Here is a 22160-nt window from a genome sequence, read left to right on the forward strand (position 1 = left end):
TTTGTCAGCTGTGATGCTCACTGTAGAGGTGACAGGTGGGGAGAGGGAGGTGTAGAGTCATTTGGTTGTAGTGTGTAGTGAGTCTGGAGACCAGGGGAGGATGACCATGACCACAAGTTTATTACTTACATGCGCAAATGAAACATCCCATTCTTCCAGTGTTTTGTAAGTTCTTCTAGCGATCAAATGTCAACATCTAAAAATTACATCATGAAACATTACAATGTTGCAAGAGTGTGTGGGACCCCTCAAAAATAAGAAGAGGATGAATGCAGGGCTACAGCCCACAGAGTGGAGGCAAAAGATGAGCAAGTGTGACAGGGGGTACATTTTAATAAAGGGGAAAGTCTCGCACCGAGAGGAATGGCAGGAATGTCCATGGCAAACTGAGAGGAGGGAATGGTTTTAGTAAGCGCAGGTTAAGTGACACACATCAGGCACAGGCTGAGTGATTTGTGAGTTCATTTCTGCTTCCAGGATGGGTTGCCAGATACCACGACACACATCCTACACAGATATCAGTACCTCAGTTCTCTTACATGTCTATGTTCACAGTTATTAGGTTCCATATCCCGACTTATTGTCATTTGATCCAAATCTTCATCCTTGTTTTAGTGTCGACCACTCCAGATAAGAGCATTAAGGAAACGCCTCAATGTCAAGTGAATGTTTAGTCTCTCACCTGTCAAGAATATCCTCCTCAATCAGTCGTTCTCTCTCCTTTGTAGATGTCATCTCTCCTACACACTTCAATCCTTACTTCAGGCGACTGACATTTGATGTGTCCTCCATGGAGAAGAATGCCTCCAACCTGGTGAAGGCCGAGCTCAGGATCTTCCGTCTTCAAAACCCCGGGGCCCGAGTGTCTGAGCAGCGCATCGAGCTCTACCAGGTACACACACTTTCCTCTCGACTGACATGAGGAGCTGCCAGGGTTCCCTACAAATGATTAAAGAGTTACTGTTGGGAATTAGGCTCGAAAGGACTATTGCTCTGTTTAACACATCATAATGTAATGAAAAGATAACCTCATTTATAGAGTGTTACATGGTTAGTACCGTAATTTCCGGACTATAGAGCGCACCTGAATATAAGCCTCACCAACTAATTTTAAAAAGAAAAAAAATGTGTACATATATAGGCCGCACCTGACTATAAGCCGCAGGTGTCCAAGTCTGCTCTCTGTGTGTTCACCCAGTCTTCAAGAACATTTTCAAGTTCGGGCCATCTGCTTTAATTACCTCTGAAAGCTTTTGTCGTCTTTTTGCATTGAGTCAGTTCTTCACGCTGCCCTCTCCAAAGTCTCTCAACATCGATTCATTGATGCCAAGCTTATGTGCAGCAGCTCTATTTCCTTCTTTGACAGCCAGATCGATTGCCTTTAACTTAAAAGCTGCATCATATGCATTTCTTCTTGTGTTTTCCATGATGAGGGCGTGTGCATGATGTGCGAAATGACTGTTCAAAACACAAACTATCGCCTTCCTCGGTGCATTATCTCTTCCACCTGTCTGTCTCGCTCTTGCGCTTCCTACTAGAGCGCCCCCTGGAGGCCGTTAGCCCGTAAAAATCTATAGATTAGCCACATCATATTATAGGCCGCAGGGTTCAAAGCATGGGAAAAAAGTAGCGGCTTATAGTCCGGAAATTACGGTAATTGCATTGATTAAACAGAAAATTGTCTGTCATATTGTGTGGTAAGGAATGAGAAGTATTTCCAGGTTACTGCAGATCCAGATAAAAAACAAGCTGATTACCCAAACAGACACACACACAAACCACTCTCCAATTCTAGTCGAAGGATACTTCGCCTACATAAAATGCTATAATAAATAAAAAACTAGTCGGGGGTCAAAAAGTCTGAGACCACCAGTTAAAGCACCTCCACCCTGCACCTGTTCCGGGCCTCCCCCTCTCTACTATAATCAACAACAAAGGGCAAACAATCCCAGCAAAAAGCCAAACCCCTGACATATGCACATGAATCCTGGAATCACAGCATCCCCCACGTCCCCCTCCCACTCCAACAACAGCACACACCAATGACAGTTACAAACAAGATTGCAAGTCAGAACCACCCACAGTGCACCCAACTGTAATGTATAGAGACATGGTTTTATGGAAATTCCTGCCTTTGCATGTCACATAGTGCACCTCCTAAAGACAAACTTTTTAAAACATTTTTTTTTTATTTCATCTTTAAAGAGGAACTATGTAGTTCTGGAGAAGAAATTCAAATTCAGAATTTCAATATTTACAACATTAATGAAGTAAAAGAGGAATTCCATACCAACTCACCGAGTGCCTCCCAATTAATGTATTAATTGATTTTTCTGGATAAAAAATCATGATAACACTTATTTGAATTTCATGGGACCTAACAAAATCCTACAGCTGTTGTACTTCAGATACTTTTTGAATTATGATTTTCTTAAGTTTGACCCTCTGAGCAAAATTTTAGCATTTTTGTTATTGAATTACACTGTATAAGACACTGTATGTGTCTTCTAAACCTCACCAATCACTTATTTTTCACTGGATTAGGTTGAAATTTCTCTTTAACATCCAAAATTGGAAAGTAAAGACTAGAAGACCTTTGATAATGACTCTTCGTTCTGGTCAAAAATGACTTCCTATTATTAATTTGATGACTGTAAACATTAAATCACAACTATTTAAATGAAAACATATTGCCTCTGGGTCTCTTGGATGTTCAGGAGAAATTTCAACCTAATCCTGGGAAAAATGTATTTAGATCTTTCTCTTATTATTAACATTTCTTCCCCAAAACCACATAGTACACCTCTAAAGGGAATTAAAGTGAGTCATCCAATGGGGTCAAACAGTTTCGTTTTGTTTGTGTTTCCGCTTTTTCTGTGAGGGTTGTGGGATGTTGCTGCTTTTTATCCCCCTGAGGGGTTGCGGGGCTTACTGGGGCCAAATCCAGTTCTACTCATGGGCGAAGGCCAGGGTACACCCTGAATGAGTCGCCAGCTCATTGCAGGACCTTTACTGATGGCAGTGGCTGCCACACAGGGTGCCAACTGCACATCAAGAGCAATTCTGGGGTTCAGTATCTTGCTCAAGGATACTTCGGCATGTAGCTCAGTCCCACCCCAGGGGAGCTAGGGATTCGAACCAGCGACCCTCTGATCACTGGTCCACCAGCTCTACCCACTGAGCTACAGAAAGAGTTTGTCAGCCCTTGACCCACCATCATAAAACCCCTTTTATCGATTCTTTTCTTGACACTGTTGGTGTCTAGGTGTCACATTTCCCACGGCAGCCCCGACAGGAGATCTCAGTGAAAGCAGCACAAATAGTGTTTTACACATTAGGCAGATGTGAGCCAACATAAGCACATGTTTCTGAAGGACAGCAGAATAACAGAGGTCTGTCCAATATCTGGTTATGCTCTCATTGCTCCTCCTAGACCTGGCCAATCAATCAGAGAGAAAAGAGCAGGCTGCTAGACCTCAACTAACTGTCTTCCTTAGCTACCTTGGTTAATGGTGTGTCTTCTGTGTTTATGTATTGAGCGTTCTGTTGTGATGCTAGGTGTGTTTGCCATAACCACATACCTTATGGCTGAAATATTATCCAGACTTCCCTATCTATAACAGTGTGAGAGCCTTTTAGGCATTTGCATTAATTTGTCAGGGAATAATACATCAATCATTTCTCATCTTTTATTCATCAACTTATTTTATACAGAGACTTAATCCATTTTTTGAAGACAGCGACCAATATTAAATAATACAAAAGAAAATTATTAATGCACTATTCCATCCGGTAGTGGCTAAATAATCATTAATGAGTATAATTCCAACTGACTGACAGTCAAACAACACAGCAACGCTGCTGGATACCATCTATAGACCAACATTCAATGCAGCAACATACATACGAATCATGATTCTGGTGCTATAACCAGTGGATGGATCAGCAATGGCTTTTATTTCTGATGATTTACATAGTAGTAAGATTATGTAAAGGTATGCCTTTTTGTCATGAATGGTCTGCTTTGTGACAAACTGTAAACATGTGAGAGCCACTGAGCTAGACTCATACTCACTAGTTAGCTAGAGAGCCTTCTTCACCAGCCTAAGCGCTCACGCACTCTCATGTCCTGACTCATTAATTATCTCACATACATAACACCTGTTTTATCTAAAGATTCTAGGACACAAAGACCTGATGTCCCCAACACAGCGGTATATTGACAGCAAGGTGGTACGAACACAAACGGAGGGAGAGTGGCTGTCATTTGATGTGACGGAGGCAGTGAGTGAGTGGCTGAATCACAGAGGTGAGTGTGTATTCCTCCCATCACTGTAGCGCATTCTCATCATTTATGGCATGGGTTGAATGTTCCATCGCCTTATCGCTTGACTTTTTTTCTCCACAGACAGAAACAATGGATTCAAGATCAGCCTGCACTGCCCCTGCTGCACATTCGTACCATCAAATAACTACATTATTCCCAACAAGAGTGAGGAGCTGGAGGCACGGTTTGCAGGTTATTTGATTAAATATAAAATGTCAAAGGATGTTGTCGGACACCTCTGGTCTCATTCCATATTTACCTCTGTTGTGGAGGCCATGTTTCAATGTGTGTCTGTTGCTTTGTTTTTCTGTCGGTTGGTTTTCCGGTTTTACTTTTTACTTTTTTTAAGATTGTGTTTTCAGACTTTCAGATTTCAGATTCAGATTTTCATTCTTGATGAGGTGTATTCAGGCAGCTGGTATCAATGAGTGAGCACAATATCATGCAGATCTGGCGAGCTTAAATTGTTATTAAGTAGTTATGGATAGTTTAAAATTTAGAGTGATACAGGGTTACCCAGTTCGATATTGAATTAGGCCTGATTGTATTAAAGAGGTTTGTTGGGCCTTGGCAGATGTATGCACTCTACTGAGGGCAATTCTATTTAGTGGTTTTCAATTAATGTTAATAAAACATTAGGAAATAGTATATTTGTTAGCGACCACTATTTAGAAAAGGATTAATCCACATTTAGTGATCTCGAGTATTTGGTGCAGCAGGATATTGTATGTGAGATTCAGTCAAGAAGAAACTACTGTGTGTGTTGACGGTAATGAAGGGACATAAGGCTGACGTAAGGCAGAGGACTGACACTACTGGCAGTGAAACACACAATACCTGTTGGCAGGATACACTCAGTGTTGGATTTGTCTGCATTTGATAGTTGATAAGAGGGAAAAAAATGATACCAAATGATGGTTCTGTCTAGCTGCAAGGTCAAAAAACTAAAGAATAGAATGAAATGGCCTAAATTGGCTTTTATTTTGAAATGCTTGTGACTGTGCTTCCTCCTGTCACAGCTGATTGACATGAGTGACGTTTGAAGTCAAAGCGTTGTCTCCCGATGTGACGCAGCAGTGACGCTATTCCTTCAGTTTGTAAGGAACATGTGGCCATATTAAAGGACTACAACCCATCAATGAGACAAAACACAAGGAGAAATACAGAAACCTGTCAGATATCTGTTACTGGGGTGGGCGTGGATTTGTAGTATCCTTTGGGTGCTATGCAGGCACCTCATCTCACCTTTTTCACTGATGCTCAGTGCATAAGTACCACTGTACTCTGGGTGGGTTAGTCATCTGCTGCAGAGCTCTCCAGTCCCAGACCGTGCACGAACCAAGTCAGTGCGTGATGTTTCCAGTCAGAATATTTTCTATTGCTCTTCTGTAAAATTTGGCATCTTGCATTATCAAGTTATGTAAAGAAATAAAGCCATGTCTGGAACTTTAATACTTGGGCGGAGATGTGTGATGCCATGATAGGTTCTCTGATCATCTGCTATCAGTAAGATTTAGCTTATTGATCTCTCTGTTATGTTTCCAGGTATTGATGACAGTTTCATCCATGGCGGTGACCTAAAGGCATTCGGGAGGCGGCGGCATAGCGCCCGAGCTCCACACCTTCTCCTCATGCTGCTGCCTTCATACCGGTTGGAGTCCCAGACCCAGTCTCAGTACAAGAACCATCGGACTAAGAGAGCCCTGGATGCGGCCTACTGTTCCAGGTAATAACTGGGAGTTAACTCTCTCTCTCTTTACACATGTTAACCTGAAATTTTCCTCAGTTTGGAATGATGAATTGAATATTAAATGGACTGTATGGAGCTTTTCTAGTCTTAGCAACCATTTAAAGAACTTTAGAGCACAAGTCAGCATTAACCCAGTCACACACATTCATACACTGGTGGAAGAGCAAATTGGGGTTCAGTTGCTCAAGGACACTTCTACATGTAGGCTGCTGGGGCCAGGAATCGAACCACTGACCCTCCAATTGGTGGACGACACACGATGAGGAGTCTCACAGCCTGGGAAAGAGAGCAGCTCTTTAGTCTGGTGTTATGACAACTACGGTTGGGCGGTAATATAGTATCCTGGGATTTAAAAATACTAGTGCAGTGCCCGTAAGAAAAGTGTATTCCTATAAAAAAAGTGGGAGGTTAAGCAGATTTTTCATGGATGGCCAAATGAGGCTGTGTTTGAAGGTGGGACGTCAGGGATATTAAGGTTTGTTGTGAAATCCAATATTCCAGGGTATAATTGGCTGTTTTTGACTATTTTTGATTTTGCCATTATATTTCACCTTAAAAGCTATTTACTTGGTGTCATTATTTTCAGCACAACCTCACATGTGTGACTGTACAGTTCTTTTTTCATTTTGACATACTGTATTAACACAATGGACCTAAAATCACAAAAAAACATAAAATCCGAGTAGAAAAAGTTAGATTTTTTTACTGTGAAAACCACAAATATCTTTAACAAACCTTTTTTTTTTCTTATAATGCAAATATAAATTGTTGTTTGCTAAATTTGTGCATACGTTTCAAAAATGTACAAAGTTATATGTAACTATTTACATTTAAATGCAGGCAACATGCCACATTCAGCTTCTCCTCATTATTCTGACTCATTAAAGGAAAAACCGACTCCACTACACACTAAACACACTACACCAAACACTACATAACACACTAACTATACACTCCAAACACGCTAAATGTCACAAATCTCTCAACTCTCAATATCGCTGTCTACACACCGACCGTCGTTGCCTGTCAATCATCCGCCTAGGTCCCTCCCACAACTTCCTGTTCCTCAACAACCAAACTTGCTGATTTGACACTTTCGTGACAAAAGCCCGTTTTTACCGTTTCTTCCTGCACCAGCCACAAAGCAAACGTGACGGCAATGATCGCGAAAAAGCGTGGCAGATATTATTTAACCTAGGTCCGGTTTTGGACATGCCGATGTGTCCGGTCCGTTGCCTCGGGAGGTGGGCCGCGTAGTTAGCGGCTAGCCGCTAGCCGCTAGCTAGCGGCTAGCTACACATGAACATCCACAGATTCCGATTCCACTTTGTTGTCCACGCAGACTCGGTCCGGACACGTTTAATCTCATTAATCCACAACAGTCAGTTTAGATGCACAGAACAGAACAGAACGGACCGAACCGCCGGCAAAATCCCGGTCCAGCTCGCGCCGCTGCAGGTATAAATCTGCTTGTTTCTTCAGGTATGTCGTGGGCTTGAGCTCTGCAGTGATTGGCTCTGGTGCGCACGTGGCCACGGTGTGCAGTGATTGGCTCTGGTGCACATGTGACTGTGGTGGCTCTAGTGGACAATGCTCGGCGGAATTTGTAAAGCATTTATGAAATAATTTATTCACGGTCACATTGCAGTCCAAACAAATGCTTAGATGCACACCACTGAACCACGCAGCAGCCATGTTGAAAGTCTCGGGTCAGTGTTATCCTTATCCTCAGAGATATTTGACCAACAGACACACACACACACACACACACACACACACACACACACACACACACAGACAGACAGACAGAGATTCCTTGTATTTATAGATAGATGAATGTGTCCCTTTCATTACCATCATGAAAAATTTCTGCTGAGCTTTTTGCAAAAGGGTAAACTGGAATTACCCTATAAATGAGATTACAAAAGTCTATAACGTTACCAGACTCAGAGCAGACCGGAGCCGAAACTTGGCCCCTACTTCACCATGATTCACCTCACTCCTTACCTTCTTTGTAGAAATGTTCAGGACAACTGCTGCTTACGGTCACTCTACATCGATTTCAAGAAGGACTTGGGCTGGAGGTGGATCCACGAGCCAAAGGGGTACGAGGCCAACTTCTGCACTGGGGCTTGTCCATATCTGTGGAGCGCCGACACCCAGCATTCCAAGGTACTGTATGAGGGACAGGGTCAAAGTTCACATTCAAGTCACTTTTATTTAGGGGGCTTTACAGTCTGTACAGTGTACGACACCCTATGAGCCCCTAACGTCAACCTCCTTTACGCTTTCGTCATTGTATGGAATTTTTCTGTGTTCCAGGTGTTGGGCCTGTATAACACCATCAACCCTGAAGCATCAGCCTCACCTTGCTGCGTCTCCCAGGACCTGGAGCCCCTCACCATCCTGTACTACATCGGCAAGACCCCCAAAATAGAGCAGCTCTCTAATATGAAGGTCAAGTCCTGCAAGTGCAGCTAGAACCCCTTACAAGCCAGCACAAACACTCTCTCTCTACTTCCATCACACACACACACACACACACACACACACACACACACACACACACACACAGTGGACTTGGGCATACATACAGTTAAACTCAACTGTAATTTTTATTACATGCACTATTATACTCACAGCACTGTTTCCACACAGCATCGTTAGGAGAGGTGTGGTGGACAGTACAGGTACAGAACTAATTAATGGTAGTTCAATGCGTACACAACATACAAGACCAGTGCTGTCATGATACCAGAAACGCGACTTTAATACCAGTGCTAATAACCAGAGGTAGAGTGTTGCATCGCAGTGTTGGTTGACAAGGATTCACATCAACAATTTCATGATGAAGACATGAGTCCAGGTCACAGTATGCCTCTGCATTGTGTAATAATTTACTTGGCAAAACCAGTGTCACCACACAGCATTTTATACCAGTTAAACCCTTTTCTCCAAGACAAGAGCCAGTGCAGTTAATTGGTGCTGCACATGTCTTGGTGACATTGTTTTTATGTGACCAAACTAACCAAACTAAAGGCGGCAAGAAGCAAGAATTGAATATTGTCCTTCGGAAACTGAAAACAATGAAATGGTGTTTCCACATATGACGTTGGCACGTTTATAGTTGGCTATGTGTGCCAATTGGTTTATAGTTCATGAATGTGGGATCCAGGTCAGGATGTGATGAAACGGTTGATCAAGTGCCTCAGATGCAGTACTGGCAATAGCCTCTGGTTACTGCTTTGAAAAAAATATTTTACTTCATAGTTAAAAAAAAAAGACTAATTCATCTTTAGCAGTGGTATCAAAGTCATGCCAAAGTTTAGATGATTGTGACCCCACTGCACAAGACACACACACTCTACACATACATCCAAACACACACAGTAACACAGACATGGCTCTTGCACAGGGATGCCCTTTATAGTGTTTCCAAAGCCCTGTCAACATGCATCACCTCACACACTTGTCACATCGAGACACAAAAGTAAGGCAAACACTGGAAGTATAAGTGATAAGTGTCTATATGTGAAATAAGTCCTGAAAATAACTCAAGCCCCGCCCCTGACACCACCTCACTCCCCTCTCCCTCGCCTCACCCCTCTCCAGTTTTCACAGTCACACCACACCACATCCTCATTTTGTGTTTGTCTTTGTTTGGGATCCTTTTAATTTTCTAAATCTTTCCATTATTTTGCTATGGAAGATGCTCATGGTTATGGTTTAGCACCCTGCAAATTTCGACCCAGGTAGAATGGTGGACAGTATCAAACTTGCTCTGATGATATTTAACATCTACTCCATTTTATTGTCTACAAATCTTGTAAAGTAAGTCATTTGAATACTCGCCTAAAAACATAACATTGGACCACGTAAAAGGAGAATTCTGGTCTTATGTTGTAAGTCGTTTCTACAAAATACCAGTACAAACCTGAAAGAGCTCCTGCTTTAGAATTAGAGCCCGGCTGATAAACGCTCTGACTCCATTATTAACAACACACTCAGACTCAGCAGGGTCAGCAGCATGTAGCGCATCACAGCTGAGAAGATGACAATACAGATAGAGTGAATTCCATGCCAGCTCACTCTCTCTCTGTCTTTACTCTGAATATACCTGTTAACATGCACGAAATATCATCAGTAAATCAGTGACTAGACAGATGTTCATACACGTAAACTTCATTACGATTAGACTGTTGCCATATCATTCAGTGTCCTCCACTGTTTCCTCCCGACTCCTCTGACCTGGCAGGTTTTCTGGCAGAGGGTCTCTGACCCTTCACTGTCCAGAATGAAAGCAGGTCTGTCTGCTTCTTCCCTGACATCTTTGAAAAAAAAATAAATAAAGAAGGAGGTGCAGTGTGCTGTGAAGGAATGACCCACACAGTCTCAAAAATGACTGTCCTGTAAATCCCCGTAGCTCATAGTATCAAGCTTACATGCCCCTGTTTCCAAATCCAATCTGGCACTCTCCCTGTTCACCAGCCTGTGAAACGTTGATTTACTCCTGCTCGGAGTGACACATTACAGTCATCTAGAAAAATAACATGATTCATATCAAAATTAGGTGTTTGACTACTGTTTGAACTTCCGCTTCATTTGAAAGATGTCACAGCATTATTTGGCTCACAATATTTTTTTAATGGTTTGTAAGTCTGTTGTGCTAAAGTTCTCCTCCTGAGATGTGTCAGCATGACCCGCCCTACTCTGCCCCTGATTGGTTGGTTCTCTTTGCCTTTTGTTGGGTTGGTTGGATTTAGGCATGAGGACTGATGATTGGTTAGGGTTAATATCAGGGTAAGCCAATCAGAGACAGAATAGGGCCCGGAATACGATAAGCAGCAAGTGCCAGTAGATGGGAAACAATAAAAAAAGGGCAATTCATGATTCTCACATTGTGACATAGGAAGATTAGCCTGTGGCTGTGTGAAGATGCTCAACTGCACGAGTCTTGCGGTCAATGCATGAGACGTGGCAGCTCTGCATCTGGTTGCTTATGTTCAGCTATAGAACAGTTAGGCAGTAACGTGGCACATTGAAAGGCTAGCATCAGCATGTTTCTGCAGCTGAACAGCAGATGGTTTGAGTCTGAGAGAGTTCGGTGGCGGATGCTGGCAAGTATATAAACAACGGGCCCACATTTTGCTCTCCTCTGACTACCATCACCGTCTCATTATTGCACCAACATTAGCTAACATCGCTAAAGCTAGCGAGGAAGCACCCTTGCTAGAGCAAGCATATATAGCATAATGAAAGTTGAACTTTGAGCATCAGAGCATCTCTCTGCAGCTCAGCAGGAGACGGTGCAGTGGAGTTTTGGTTCAATCATCTGTGAGAGGCGATGGTGGAAATGAAATTAACAACGTGCTCCTCTTTTACTCTCAGTCACAACGAGCTGACCATACTCATTAATGCTAAATATTTAAGTATTGCTAAAGAGGACGTGCTGATAATCAATAAAAAATCATTAAAATACATTACGTTCATTGAAATAAAGGTTCAGAAGTGGAACAAAGCTGGAGCATGAGTCCAGCTTGTTAGAGAATCAATGAGTCAGTAGAGAACAGTGGTGAAAGTAACTCAGTACATTTACTCAACTACTGTACTTAAGTACAATGTGCAGGTACTTCTACATTACTTGAGTATGTCAGTGGCATCTCCTGCCACTTTTTCCACCCCACTCCACTTCAGAGAGAAATATTTCACTTTTCACTCCACTGCATGTATTTCTCAACTACAGCTGCTAGTTACTTTCCGATCTAAATTTTGTACATACAATATATGAAGAGTTAAAGTTGACTCTACTCCAAGTTCATTCCCCACTCCACTCTAATCCAAATAGAAAAGTTCTATTTTCATTTTAGCCTTTTTCCCTTTTAAAAAGGTTTGGTTGGTTTCAAAACTCCAATATCATAAAGGAACATAAAGTTGCTCAACAGTATTCACTCTGCGTGTCTAAATAAGGAGGGTATATTAATAACACAGAGTCATTAGCCGTTTTTAGACAGAGCACCAAGCCGCCAATTTGTCCGTCCTTTTTGGCGGCTCGGTCCGCGGTTTTAGACAGGGGGCGGCAAATTGGGGGTCTGTTTTGGTCCGCCGATGTTCCGCCTCGGAGGGTACACTTATTTCCGCCTCGCCTGCTATCTAAAAACAAGGCGGAAATGTGCTGGCCTCTGCGTGAGGTGGGCGGAGGTGTCGATGACCTGCGCTGTTGTGCGACCCACAGCCGGGGAGTTTTAAAACCAAGAAACAGCTGATCACAGCAGTCAGTCCATCATTTCATCCATGGACATTCAGATGAACAACTGGACAGCCGCTGAGATCCAGGAGATGCTAGCATCTCCTCGGTCTCTGTAGCTGTTTGGTTGTGTTAGCTTGATATTGTGTCGGCAAGCTAAGGACAGTCGCTACTTTCAAATTAAAAGCCCCCCGCTAAGAACCCAGTTCTAAACTCCAATGGGGTGCAATGTAAAGCTCTTATTTTGAAGACAAATTCTATGTCACTGTTCACAGCCCAACTTCGAGCTTCACGTCACGTCACATCTTTACGCCTACCTCAGAGGTGGCTTTTGGTAAAGGAGGAATATTACGCCTCGGTTTTAGAAAGACAGGCCGGCACATTGCCGTCCTTACCTTGGAGCAAATGTGCCGCCTTTTCTATCTAAAAAGGGCTATTTTAAATACAATTTCCCGCGTGTTTCTCAGTCGCTCAACAGAAGGCCAGTTGTGTTCAGACAGAGTAACACTGCTTAGAAATGTTTTTAGACTTAATAAAGTTGTAGGGATGACATTAGCAGGCATGTGGGTGGATTTAATGGATAAAGGATTAGCCAACAGTTATTGTTTAACTTTTTTCAAATCAAGGTATAGACAGGTCAAAATTGTACTAGCAAGGTTTCTAGTGATAGAAACTCTTTATATCAGAATATGAAAATATTATTAATATGAAAATATTGATACAGAAACCCAGAGACATCGTTGGAAAAAACTGCTTTACAGAAGCTGGAGAAACAAGAGCTAGAACATGCAAACTCTACACAGAAAGGCCCCAGCTGGCTCGTAACAAGCAATGTTGTTGTGACCAAAAGATAACCACAGACGTTAGAGCCAATCTAGACATGACTGTCCCTCCTGTCCCGTTTAGTGTAACCTGGCTGTGCTTCGCAGTGATTGATGTTGAACAGTTTGACGTTTCCACAGTGATGACATTTCATATGCTTAAGAATTACAGTGATGTCATCTCCAGCACTCAGCACAGCTACAGATTGAGTCCACACTAGCGCTGAGAGTTTGGGTTCAGGGAAAGGAGATGCTGTCTTTAGGAATGTGTTGATGGAGCAATGTTTGGAGAAAAGTTGCTGGCAATTAGTCTGCTGATAGATTATAGAAGGCATAAATCCAGTGTAGATATGGCTTTCAAAAGATCCTTGTAGAGCCAAAAATATATCCAACCTCGAACAGAGACCTGTAGCCCAGCAGTAGTGTTTTGTAGTGTCATCAGTGTGTATCTTCCTGCCATCAGAAAACTTTTCACCACAAACTTCAAATGCTGTCTGTGAGTCATTATCTTTTTGTGTCTTTATTAAAACAAATTGCACTGATGCCGTTCATTTTTCTATTTTCAAATTACCTAGTTTTCTTGGTTAGTCGAAGTTCCCCCCTTATTATTAAATGAATGTTGATGTAGGTGACCTGACCCCAGCCCCTTCAGGTTTTTAGTGCCAGTGGACTTACTGAAAAGCAGGAACAAAGAGAGCAAGGCACCAAGTTTATCACGATAGAGCTGTTATTTTTTATGTGTATTTTGTTGTTGTTTTGATGATGATGATGATAATGATGATGATGATGATGATGATGATGATGTTATTATGACCCACTGTGCTGTATTGTAACACAGTATTGTTGTGGTGCTCTAGTGGTAAATAAATTATTTAAGTCTCAAATGAGCTCAGTTTTATGTGTGTTCTTTCATGTGTTGTAAAAGTAATCAGAAGTCATGAGTAAAAGCAAAGATATCGAGTTAGAATATTACTTTGGTAAAAGTCAAAGTCACACATGTAAATAGTGTTTAAGTTAGTCTTAAGTATCTGATTATACATGTACAAGTCCAGTTATATATACAGTAGGGTCAAAATGTCTGAGACCACAAGCCAAAACATTTCTATTTTCTTTTGTTCAGAATGTTATACATTTGTTTCATTACAAATGATAATATAAGCTCATTAGTAACTGTGTATGCTGTAACTGAGAAAAGGGGCGGACATAATACCAAATATTAAGACATTCTGAAATTCGGTGTTATTAAATTCATTATTCACTTGTATTACTATATTATTATTCAAACAACAGTATCACATTTGAATCAAATACAAAATTAGCGTATTTTGACTTGAGGTCTGGACTTTTTTTTTTTTATATATATTATTATAATCCCAAATTGGGAAATTCTTTTTTCCACTCACAGTACACACAGGTGCGCACACACAAACACACACATGCAGTGTAGAGGAGATGAGCGAAGGGGCAGCCACACATGCTACGGCGCCCAATGAGCAGTGTTAGAGGTCGGTGCCTTGCTCAAGGGCACCTCGGCAATGCCCAGGATGTGAACCAACACTCTCCAACTGCCAGTCCACATCATTCTTTTTTGGTCCGGGTGGAACTTGAACCAGCAACCTTCAAGTCCCCAAGCCAAGTCCCTACGGACTGAGCTTTTGCCGCCCCTTTTTGACCCTTATGTATATGTTTAATCTATGTACTTAATGTATACTATGGGTTGAATGATTAATGGCCTGGCTGATTATTGGATCTGACTTCTTAGCGTTTTCCTGATGAACAGTGTTTTTTCTCTCTGATTGTTAATACAATAAATTTATTTAACATTGCACTGCTTTGGCTGTGATACAGCATCCAATGTAAATACTTGAGTAAAGTACAAATCGATGTTAAAGATTGTGGTAAAGTAAATGAGTAAATGTACTTAGTTACATTCGATGAATGGTTGTGTGGGATGTTTGTCTGAAGTGATATTTAATCTGACTGCTGCAGTGTGTCCTCCTGTCCCCTCTGGAAACTAATTCCTTCTCATTTGTTCTGACTGTGGAAAGCCACAAAGATGAATAAGAGGGTCAGGTTCCCATCATTTTAGTCATGCAATCATGCCTCATAACATGATATATGATCAAAGGAGGTTACTCTAATAATACTCGAGACAAGGAAGGGATGCAACACTTTTATAATGTATACATATTTGATAATAGATAACCTAATATTGAATATGTATATATTACACACATGTGCATGGTCTCCAGTGGGTACACATAATGTTCACAATGCTCAACAAAAACAGAAGGAAATATAGCCGCAAGCAGCAATCTGCGGGTTCTAACCTCTTTCGCCCCAAATCGGCCACCCTGACCCTCATCCCCCGCAGCTGATGACATCGGCCGCCGTGTTCCTCAAAGATTGGTGCAACACATACCCATGATAAGCCCCAGATTTCTCCAAATTGGGTTTTCAGCTACATGCTCATGGCATTTGTGTTATACTTTCACATAGAGTATTTATTTGAATATTAAAATATAAATTCAGATTGTACCTATTGATGTCTATTTCAAAGTTTCAATAGGTATTATAATGTTTAACCCTATAAAGCCTGACACATCAAAAAATTGCCAGAAAATTCTAAATTTTTTGGAACTGAGATGTTTATAAAACCTTTTAACAAAATCAGTTAAAACAAGATATTAAAACTTCTTCCACATATGAAATTAAAGTAATTGAAACGTATTAACATTCAGGTATACACCTGATGCTCTAGTTGCGAGGGGTGTGTAAGGTTTTTTCACATTCACTCATGCACATAGCAGCGTGTGCCTGTAATCTGCCCCTAGGGGATGAGCTGAAAATGTTTTGGTGGGCGTATTCCTAGTCCCCTTCTTTATATATGAAGATATCAACCGAGTTTCGTGATAATTGGAAAAATGGTTAATGATTTAGGGCCAATATTCGCTAAGCCTGGCCTTTGCAAGGACATTTTGCTTGACGGCGGCCGTGTTTTTTGACCGATCGTGCTCATTAATAAGAGAAATTACTGGCTAGTTATGCAAATTAGCCAAAGATCTGTAATAGCGGCTTTTATGGTGCATGAAGCTTTTTTATAGAAGACTATCAGGAGGACGTGTATGAAAAATTTCAAGTCAATAGCACTTATGGTTTGGCGGGGAGAGCCTTTGGAAGTTTACACCCTTTGTTATAGCGCCCCCTATAGGTTGAGCTCAACATGCTTTGGTAGGCAGATTCCCAGTCCCGTAGGGCAAAGGGTGTGGGAGTTATGGACAATCATTTCTAAGCCCCGCCCATTGCAAAGATACATTGGTCCGTGGCGGCCATGTTTTTTGACAAATCTGGCTAATTTATAATAGAAATTTGTCTTTTCATCCCCCGAAGCCGTATACCAGATTTGGTGTCAATAGAGTCAATCTTTCAAAAGTTCTATTCATTTTACTGTTTTTCACATTATGCAAATTTTCAAAAAATCTGTAATAGCAGCTTTCATGGTGCAAAAGGCTTTTTTGTAGAGGACTATGAGGAGGACGTGTATAAAATATTTCAAGTCAATAGCACTTATGGCTTGGCAGGGAGAGCCTTTTGAAGTTTGCAACCTATGTTATAGCGCCCCCATCCAACGGATTGAGATCAAATTTTTGGAGCAGCATTTGGACTTCATTTATACTCAACGTACCAAGTTTCGTGTCTCTGGGTTCTTCCAGTTCGCCATAAATTAATAAAACGCAAACAATGATGGTTAATGACTAATAGGCCACGCCCACTTTCACATATAAACATGGTACTCAAGATATTAGTTAATACTTGCCCCTAGAACATGCATACCAAATTTGGTGATTCCGTCCAATGGTCTTTGAGATATGCATTTGTAGCATTTATAGCACCCCCTATAGGTTGAGCTCAACATGCTTTCGTATGCAGATTGCCAGTCCTGTGTTGAACCTACCCACCAAGTTTTGTGATGATAGGGCAAAGGGTGTGGGAGTTATGGCCAATCATATTTAAGCCCCGCCCATTGCGAAGAGACATTGCTCCGTGGCGGCCATGTTTTTTGACCAATCTGGCTCATTTATACGAAATTTGTCTTTTTGTCCCCCGAAGCCGCATACCGAATTTGGTGTCGATAGAGTCAATCTTTCAAAAGTTCTATTCATTTTACTGTTTTTCACATTATGCAAATTGGCAAAAAATCTAGGTAGGCGGAGCTTCATGGTCCAAGAGGCTTTTATGTAGAGCACATCGAGCTGAACTTGTGTGTCAAATTTCAAGTCAATCAGACTTACGGTGTGAGGGGCGTGGCCTTCTCAAAAGCGCATTTTCAAGCCTTAATTACAGCGCCACCATCTGGCTGACTGGGCTCATATTTTAATAAAAGTTGATGGACATCATTTACAAGAGCCCTAATAATAAACCGGCACAATTTCAGAAGGGTTCTATCCCTTCGGGGTTAGAACCCTATTAATAATAAACCGCACAATTTTAGAAGGGTTCTACCCTTTCGGGGTTAGAACCCTAATAACAAACCGGCACAATTTTAGAAGGGTTCTACTAAATATGTTATGAAAAGCTCAGATATACTGTGTGTCTTTCCGCATGGTAAAGTCATCTCACACATGTACAGATTACAGTCAGCATGTGCTAAAACTGTGATAAAAGTGTTGTTTTTCTAAAATTGGTAAATGGGACAGAAGCATGTCCCAATGAGACAAGACATTAAATCATTGGGCGTGTGAGAAAAGTCACACGTCACCGATATGTGTGGGTTTACAATTGTCTTAAACAATCGTCAGGTGCCCATGTGAACATTTTTTTCCTGTAATCATCCTTCGATCGGTCGATTGATCCTTCTAAATCTGCTCTCAAAAATATTGTTGGAGGAATGATTTCCAAGACGTGCATATCTTCCAAATGTACTACTTCAAATCAGAAAAACCTTTTTGCAACTACAGTAGAGGATAATAACACATTTTGACCTACCACTTGATTTCAACCCTAAAAATCTGACTGATTGGTGAAGCCCAAGAGGAAGATGGTGGTTTCTATATCACAGGATGTCCACTTAAAAAATACATCTTTAGGATTCTAAAATGACATGTGTGAGAGTGACACCACTTATGTTTAAAAACTTAAACTCTATAAAGACTAACTAATCCTTAAAATGCAAAGCCAGGTAAATCATGTTGGGGTGTGTTTACCCCTCACTGTGCCATGATGCAGACAGTGTGAAAGAGGGATGGGTGAAAAGAAACAGAAGTGAGAGAGCAGCATTAAGAGAGTGTTGGGGGTTGTTGTCAGCTCTGGAATGAGGTTTTCCATCATGCACAGTATGAGGGATTAGGTGTGTGGTGGACCAGTGATAAATAAAGACCATGTGGTCCTGGCTCCTGGAGGTTTCTGCGCAGGGGAGAAGATCAGAGGAGAGCTTGGCACTAGCTCCCAGTCATACCCTGGACTTTCACGAATTATAAGTCAGCATCTCAGCTGGAGACTACTTAAGTGTGTCATCATCTGGGTCAGTGGAGATCACGTTGGGAAGAGCAAAGTTGCACAATCTCACACACACAATTGCTGACCTGGGGTTAAGAAAGAATGTAGTTGGATGATCTATCAGCCCTGTTAGTCAGCATGATGAGATGATTGTTCGAAACATTAAGTACTATGTACACAACTTAATATATAGCAAACGTCTATTAGTTTTTAGACATTTTAATGCAGGAATGTTACATATTACATCCAAGATTTAAGTTGACATAATGAAATGACAGTTTCTAACTATTTCATGCTAGAAAATCATATGTACACTTTTTTTTAGGGTAAAGACATATACATACATAATCACATATAGAATCAGGAAAAAAATGTGTTGTGCACTTTATAAATCTGCATCTGAGTGAACATGAACAGCAACAACAACATGGTGATGATAATATAGTGACATCACAGTAAAGGTTCCACATCAAGTAAACACTGTCCACCAGCCATGACTGCATTTCGACACCAAGCATCAACAACGTAAATACGGAGAGCCGGCCTAAGTCCCATTTTGTCCATTTCCCTTTCCTGTGCTCAGACATTAGCTAGGAGCAGCTTTAAATCCAAGCTTGATAACATTTCTAACACTGGGTAAAGATCACACCAACATTGTCTCTTAAAACTCCTAATTCCCTCTTAGATCTCAGCTGGGTTAGAAAATAGAATAGTAAGAAGAGAAAATTAGAACTTTGAGGCATTATTGTATAGCTGAAATTCTTCTATGCTCAGTGTTAAAAACGTTAGAAACTTGAAATGTGATCAGAGCACTATCTGTCTTGTGTATATAACCGGCACAAGTTTGATCTGAGTGTGAGGTGAAGACCTGTTGGGTGTTGCACAGAGCCTGTGAAAGGCTCCCTGTCCACAGCCATGCAGCACGCAGCCCTGTGAGAGTCCTGTGAGTGTGCAGCAGAGGACAGTGCAGGTTTGAAGGGTGAAAGGGCTCACTGTCTTTAGGGAGAAAAGCGATTTAGAGATTTTGGTTACTCAGCTGCAGCTGGCGGAACACAATAACACAAAATCAGAGAGAGGTACTTCAACCGTGACATCAGCATCCAGAAATGTGCTGGCTCCCATTAGCAGAGGAAAATCTCAGAGGCTAGGCTTCTGACAGAAAGTACATTTCTAACCGCGTAATGTGTGTGTGAGCCAGTGTCTTTGTATGTGTGGATGCACGCAGCCAAAGCATTCCTTTGACAGCAATTTGACCGAACTTGATACATCTCAGTCTGGTTCACTGTGCCTGCCCATCCCACCTCTGACTCCCCTTGCCCTGCATCTCATGTGGCGGCAGTAACACTGCAGTGTTGGATTGCGTTTTAATTACACAAGAGGCCAGCCCTCTTTGAGCGCTGGATTAGCAACTCTCTTTGTGTTTCACTCAAAAAGGGGAGCACAAAGGCAACCAGAGGTATCGCTCACAAGTTCAGTGCAAAGTGAGTTTTTTTCCCTTTTTCTTTCTTTCTCCTATGCTGCCTCCCTCTAAAATTTAACAGGCATCTTGGAGATATCAAGATAGAGACAGAGACAGGAATTCAGCCCGAGATATTCAATCTCTCCAGTACCAGTCTGCCTGCCTGCCTGCCTGCCTGCCTGCCTGTCTGTCTGTCTGATGTTTTCGGAAAGTTCACTTTATTATATTAAGTTCTGAGAACAAAACACTTGGAGATAAAGTGCTCTGAAATGAGAATAAAACATGAGAAGCCCATGGATCCAGTCTGTGAACTCACCAATGCATCACCGTGCTTGTGTTGTTCCCAAAACATTATAATTAATGTTGCTCCAGGACTATCATTGAAACTAACATCTTGTGACGTCATAGCTTTGTGGTTGAGTGTGTTATATACAGGTCTGTCACTGAAATATGGTAGTGAAACGCAAGACATAATACGTAATAATTTTTTGATCCTGTTGAATTGTTTTTTCAATTACACATTTCTCTATTTAAAAATGTTTTTTCAACTCGATAGAGTCGCAGTTCATCATCAAACTAATCAAGTACAAGACTGTGAAAATTCTTAATTATAAAGACTACACACCCAACAGTCATTTTAGTGAAACCCATAAATCAAACCTCATAGAGCTGCTCCTGTATATTAGCAGCTCACAGAACTGACCAACTTTCCTTTCAAAAAACTGCAGTAGTATAAAGGCCAGATTTTCACCTTTTAAAATACTTTTTCTGTGATGGCCATGTTGGTGTTGGTGACGTATATTGAATGAGGCGACGTAGTTCACTGATCGGTTTTTCACAAAAGTAGATGATGCTTTGCTATCTTTACTGCAACTTTATTTACTTGCAAAATGATATTTTTTAATAAACTGTCTAAATTGTGTTTTTGGCACAATTCGAATGGGATCAAAAATGTATTTGTCTCTTGTACAAAGACTTGACTACTGTACAAATTTTCACAAATTAGGTCTGAAGAGCATGCAGCCAGCCCAAGTGGCTAACACCCAGTTTAGTCCTCTGCTAACTTCAGTAGGGGTAGTATAATAATCTTTGATCCATGTTATTGGACTGAATTGATCAAATTCTTATAATGTGATAATACAGGGTTCTTGACACTCCAAATGTATCCAATGTTTTACAGCTGCTTCTTTCACAACAGAAATGTATGGAAAAAAAGCCTTTTTGGGTAACTGTGCATCACATGATGATGTACTTAAAAGGTCTGTCCACTATGTTAAATTGGCTTCGGAGCCTGGCAGTATTGCTGAGGCCTTGGGCCAACTACTGCACCCTCCTCGTCCTTCATCTCTCCTCACCAACATATGGATGATCTCACCCACTCATGTGTTACACACCACATGTACAAACGGCAGTGCCTAAACCCAAACAGTCATCAAACACATACTTTTCTTTGACACTACTTTCAGTACATACGACTCATACTCCTTTAACCACATACCCCCCTTGATTGTTGACCCTTGATTGTGGAAGTTAGTTACAGTTGTAAAAACCTTAAGTACATTTTTTTTGAGTATATGATGGGGTCTGTCATAGAGACCAGATTATTCTTCTCCCTAGTGAGTCAGCGTGTAACATGTGGATGTGGTGTGGGTGGTCTATGAAACAGAGGTTTAGCTCCAGGCTGAATATGATATATAGTACAGTGTGTGTGTGTGTGTGTGTGTGTGTGTGTGTGGACAGGGATGAGAACTAATTGAGTAACTGTAATTACATGCTAGTTCATTGACCAAGAGCAAAACTAGATCTATATGTAAAATCCCAGTTAGGATTATAACCAATAATAATTCAAAGGAAATCTTTGTTGAAATAGACCTGGATATTCTCACTGTGGCGAATAATCTTAGTGAAAGGTCCAACCACATCTAATGTTCTTCCTTTATGGAATCAGACCAGTCTCATTATTAATGGATGGGCACAGAAAGATTAATTTTTTAAAATTTCTTTTATTTTGTGAATTATATATAAATGAACCTCTCCACAACAATAATTTTCAATGCATACAC

General features: G+C 41.2%; 1 protein-coding gene across 1 annotated transcript in view; it reads left to right on the forward strand.

Annotated features, from left to right (window-relative positions):
* Positions 1-12188, forward strand: part of tgfb2 (transforming growth factor, beta 2) — an 83184-nt gene extending 70996 nt beyond the window's left edge. Inside the window, exons 2-7 of the mRNA XM_030393147.1 lie at positions 729-892; positions 4177-4309; positions 4409-4519; positions 5873-6053; positions 8096-8249; positions 8400-12188. Coding sequence (XP_030249007.1) covers positions 729-892; positions 4177-4309; positions 4409-4519; positions 5873-6053; positions 8096-8249; positions 8400-8558 — 902 coding nt within the window. The 3' untranslated portion in view covers positions 8559-12188. The remainder of the gene's footprint in view (positions 1-728; positions 893-4176; positions 4310-4408; positions 4520-5872; positions 6054-8095; positions 8250-8399) is intronic.
* Positions 12189-22160: the final 9972 nt, after the last annotated feature.

Source organism: Sparus aurata, chromosome 17, assembly GCF_900880675.1.
Source record: "Sparus aurata chromosome 17, fSpaAur1.1, whole genome shotgun sequence".
NCBI classification, from domain to species: domain Eukaryota; kingdom Metazoa; phylum Chordata; class Actinopteri; order Spariformes; family Sparidae; genus Sparus; species Sparus aurata.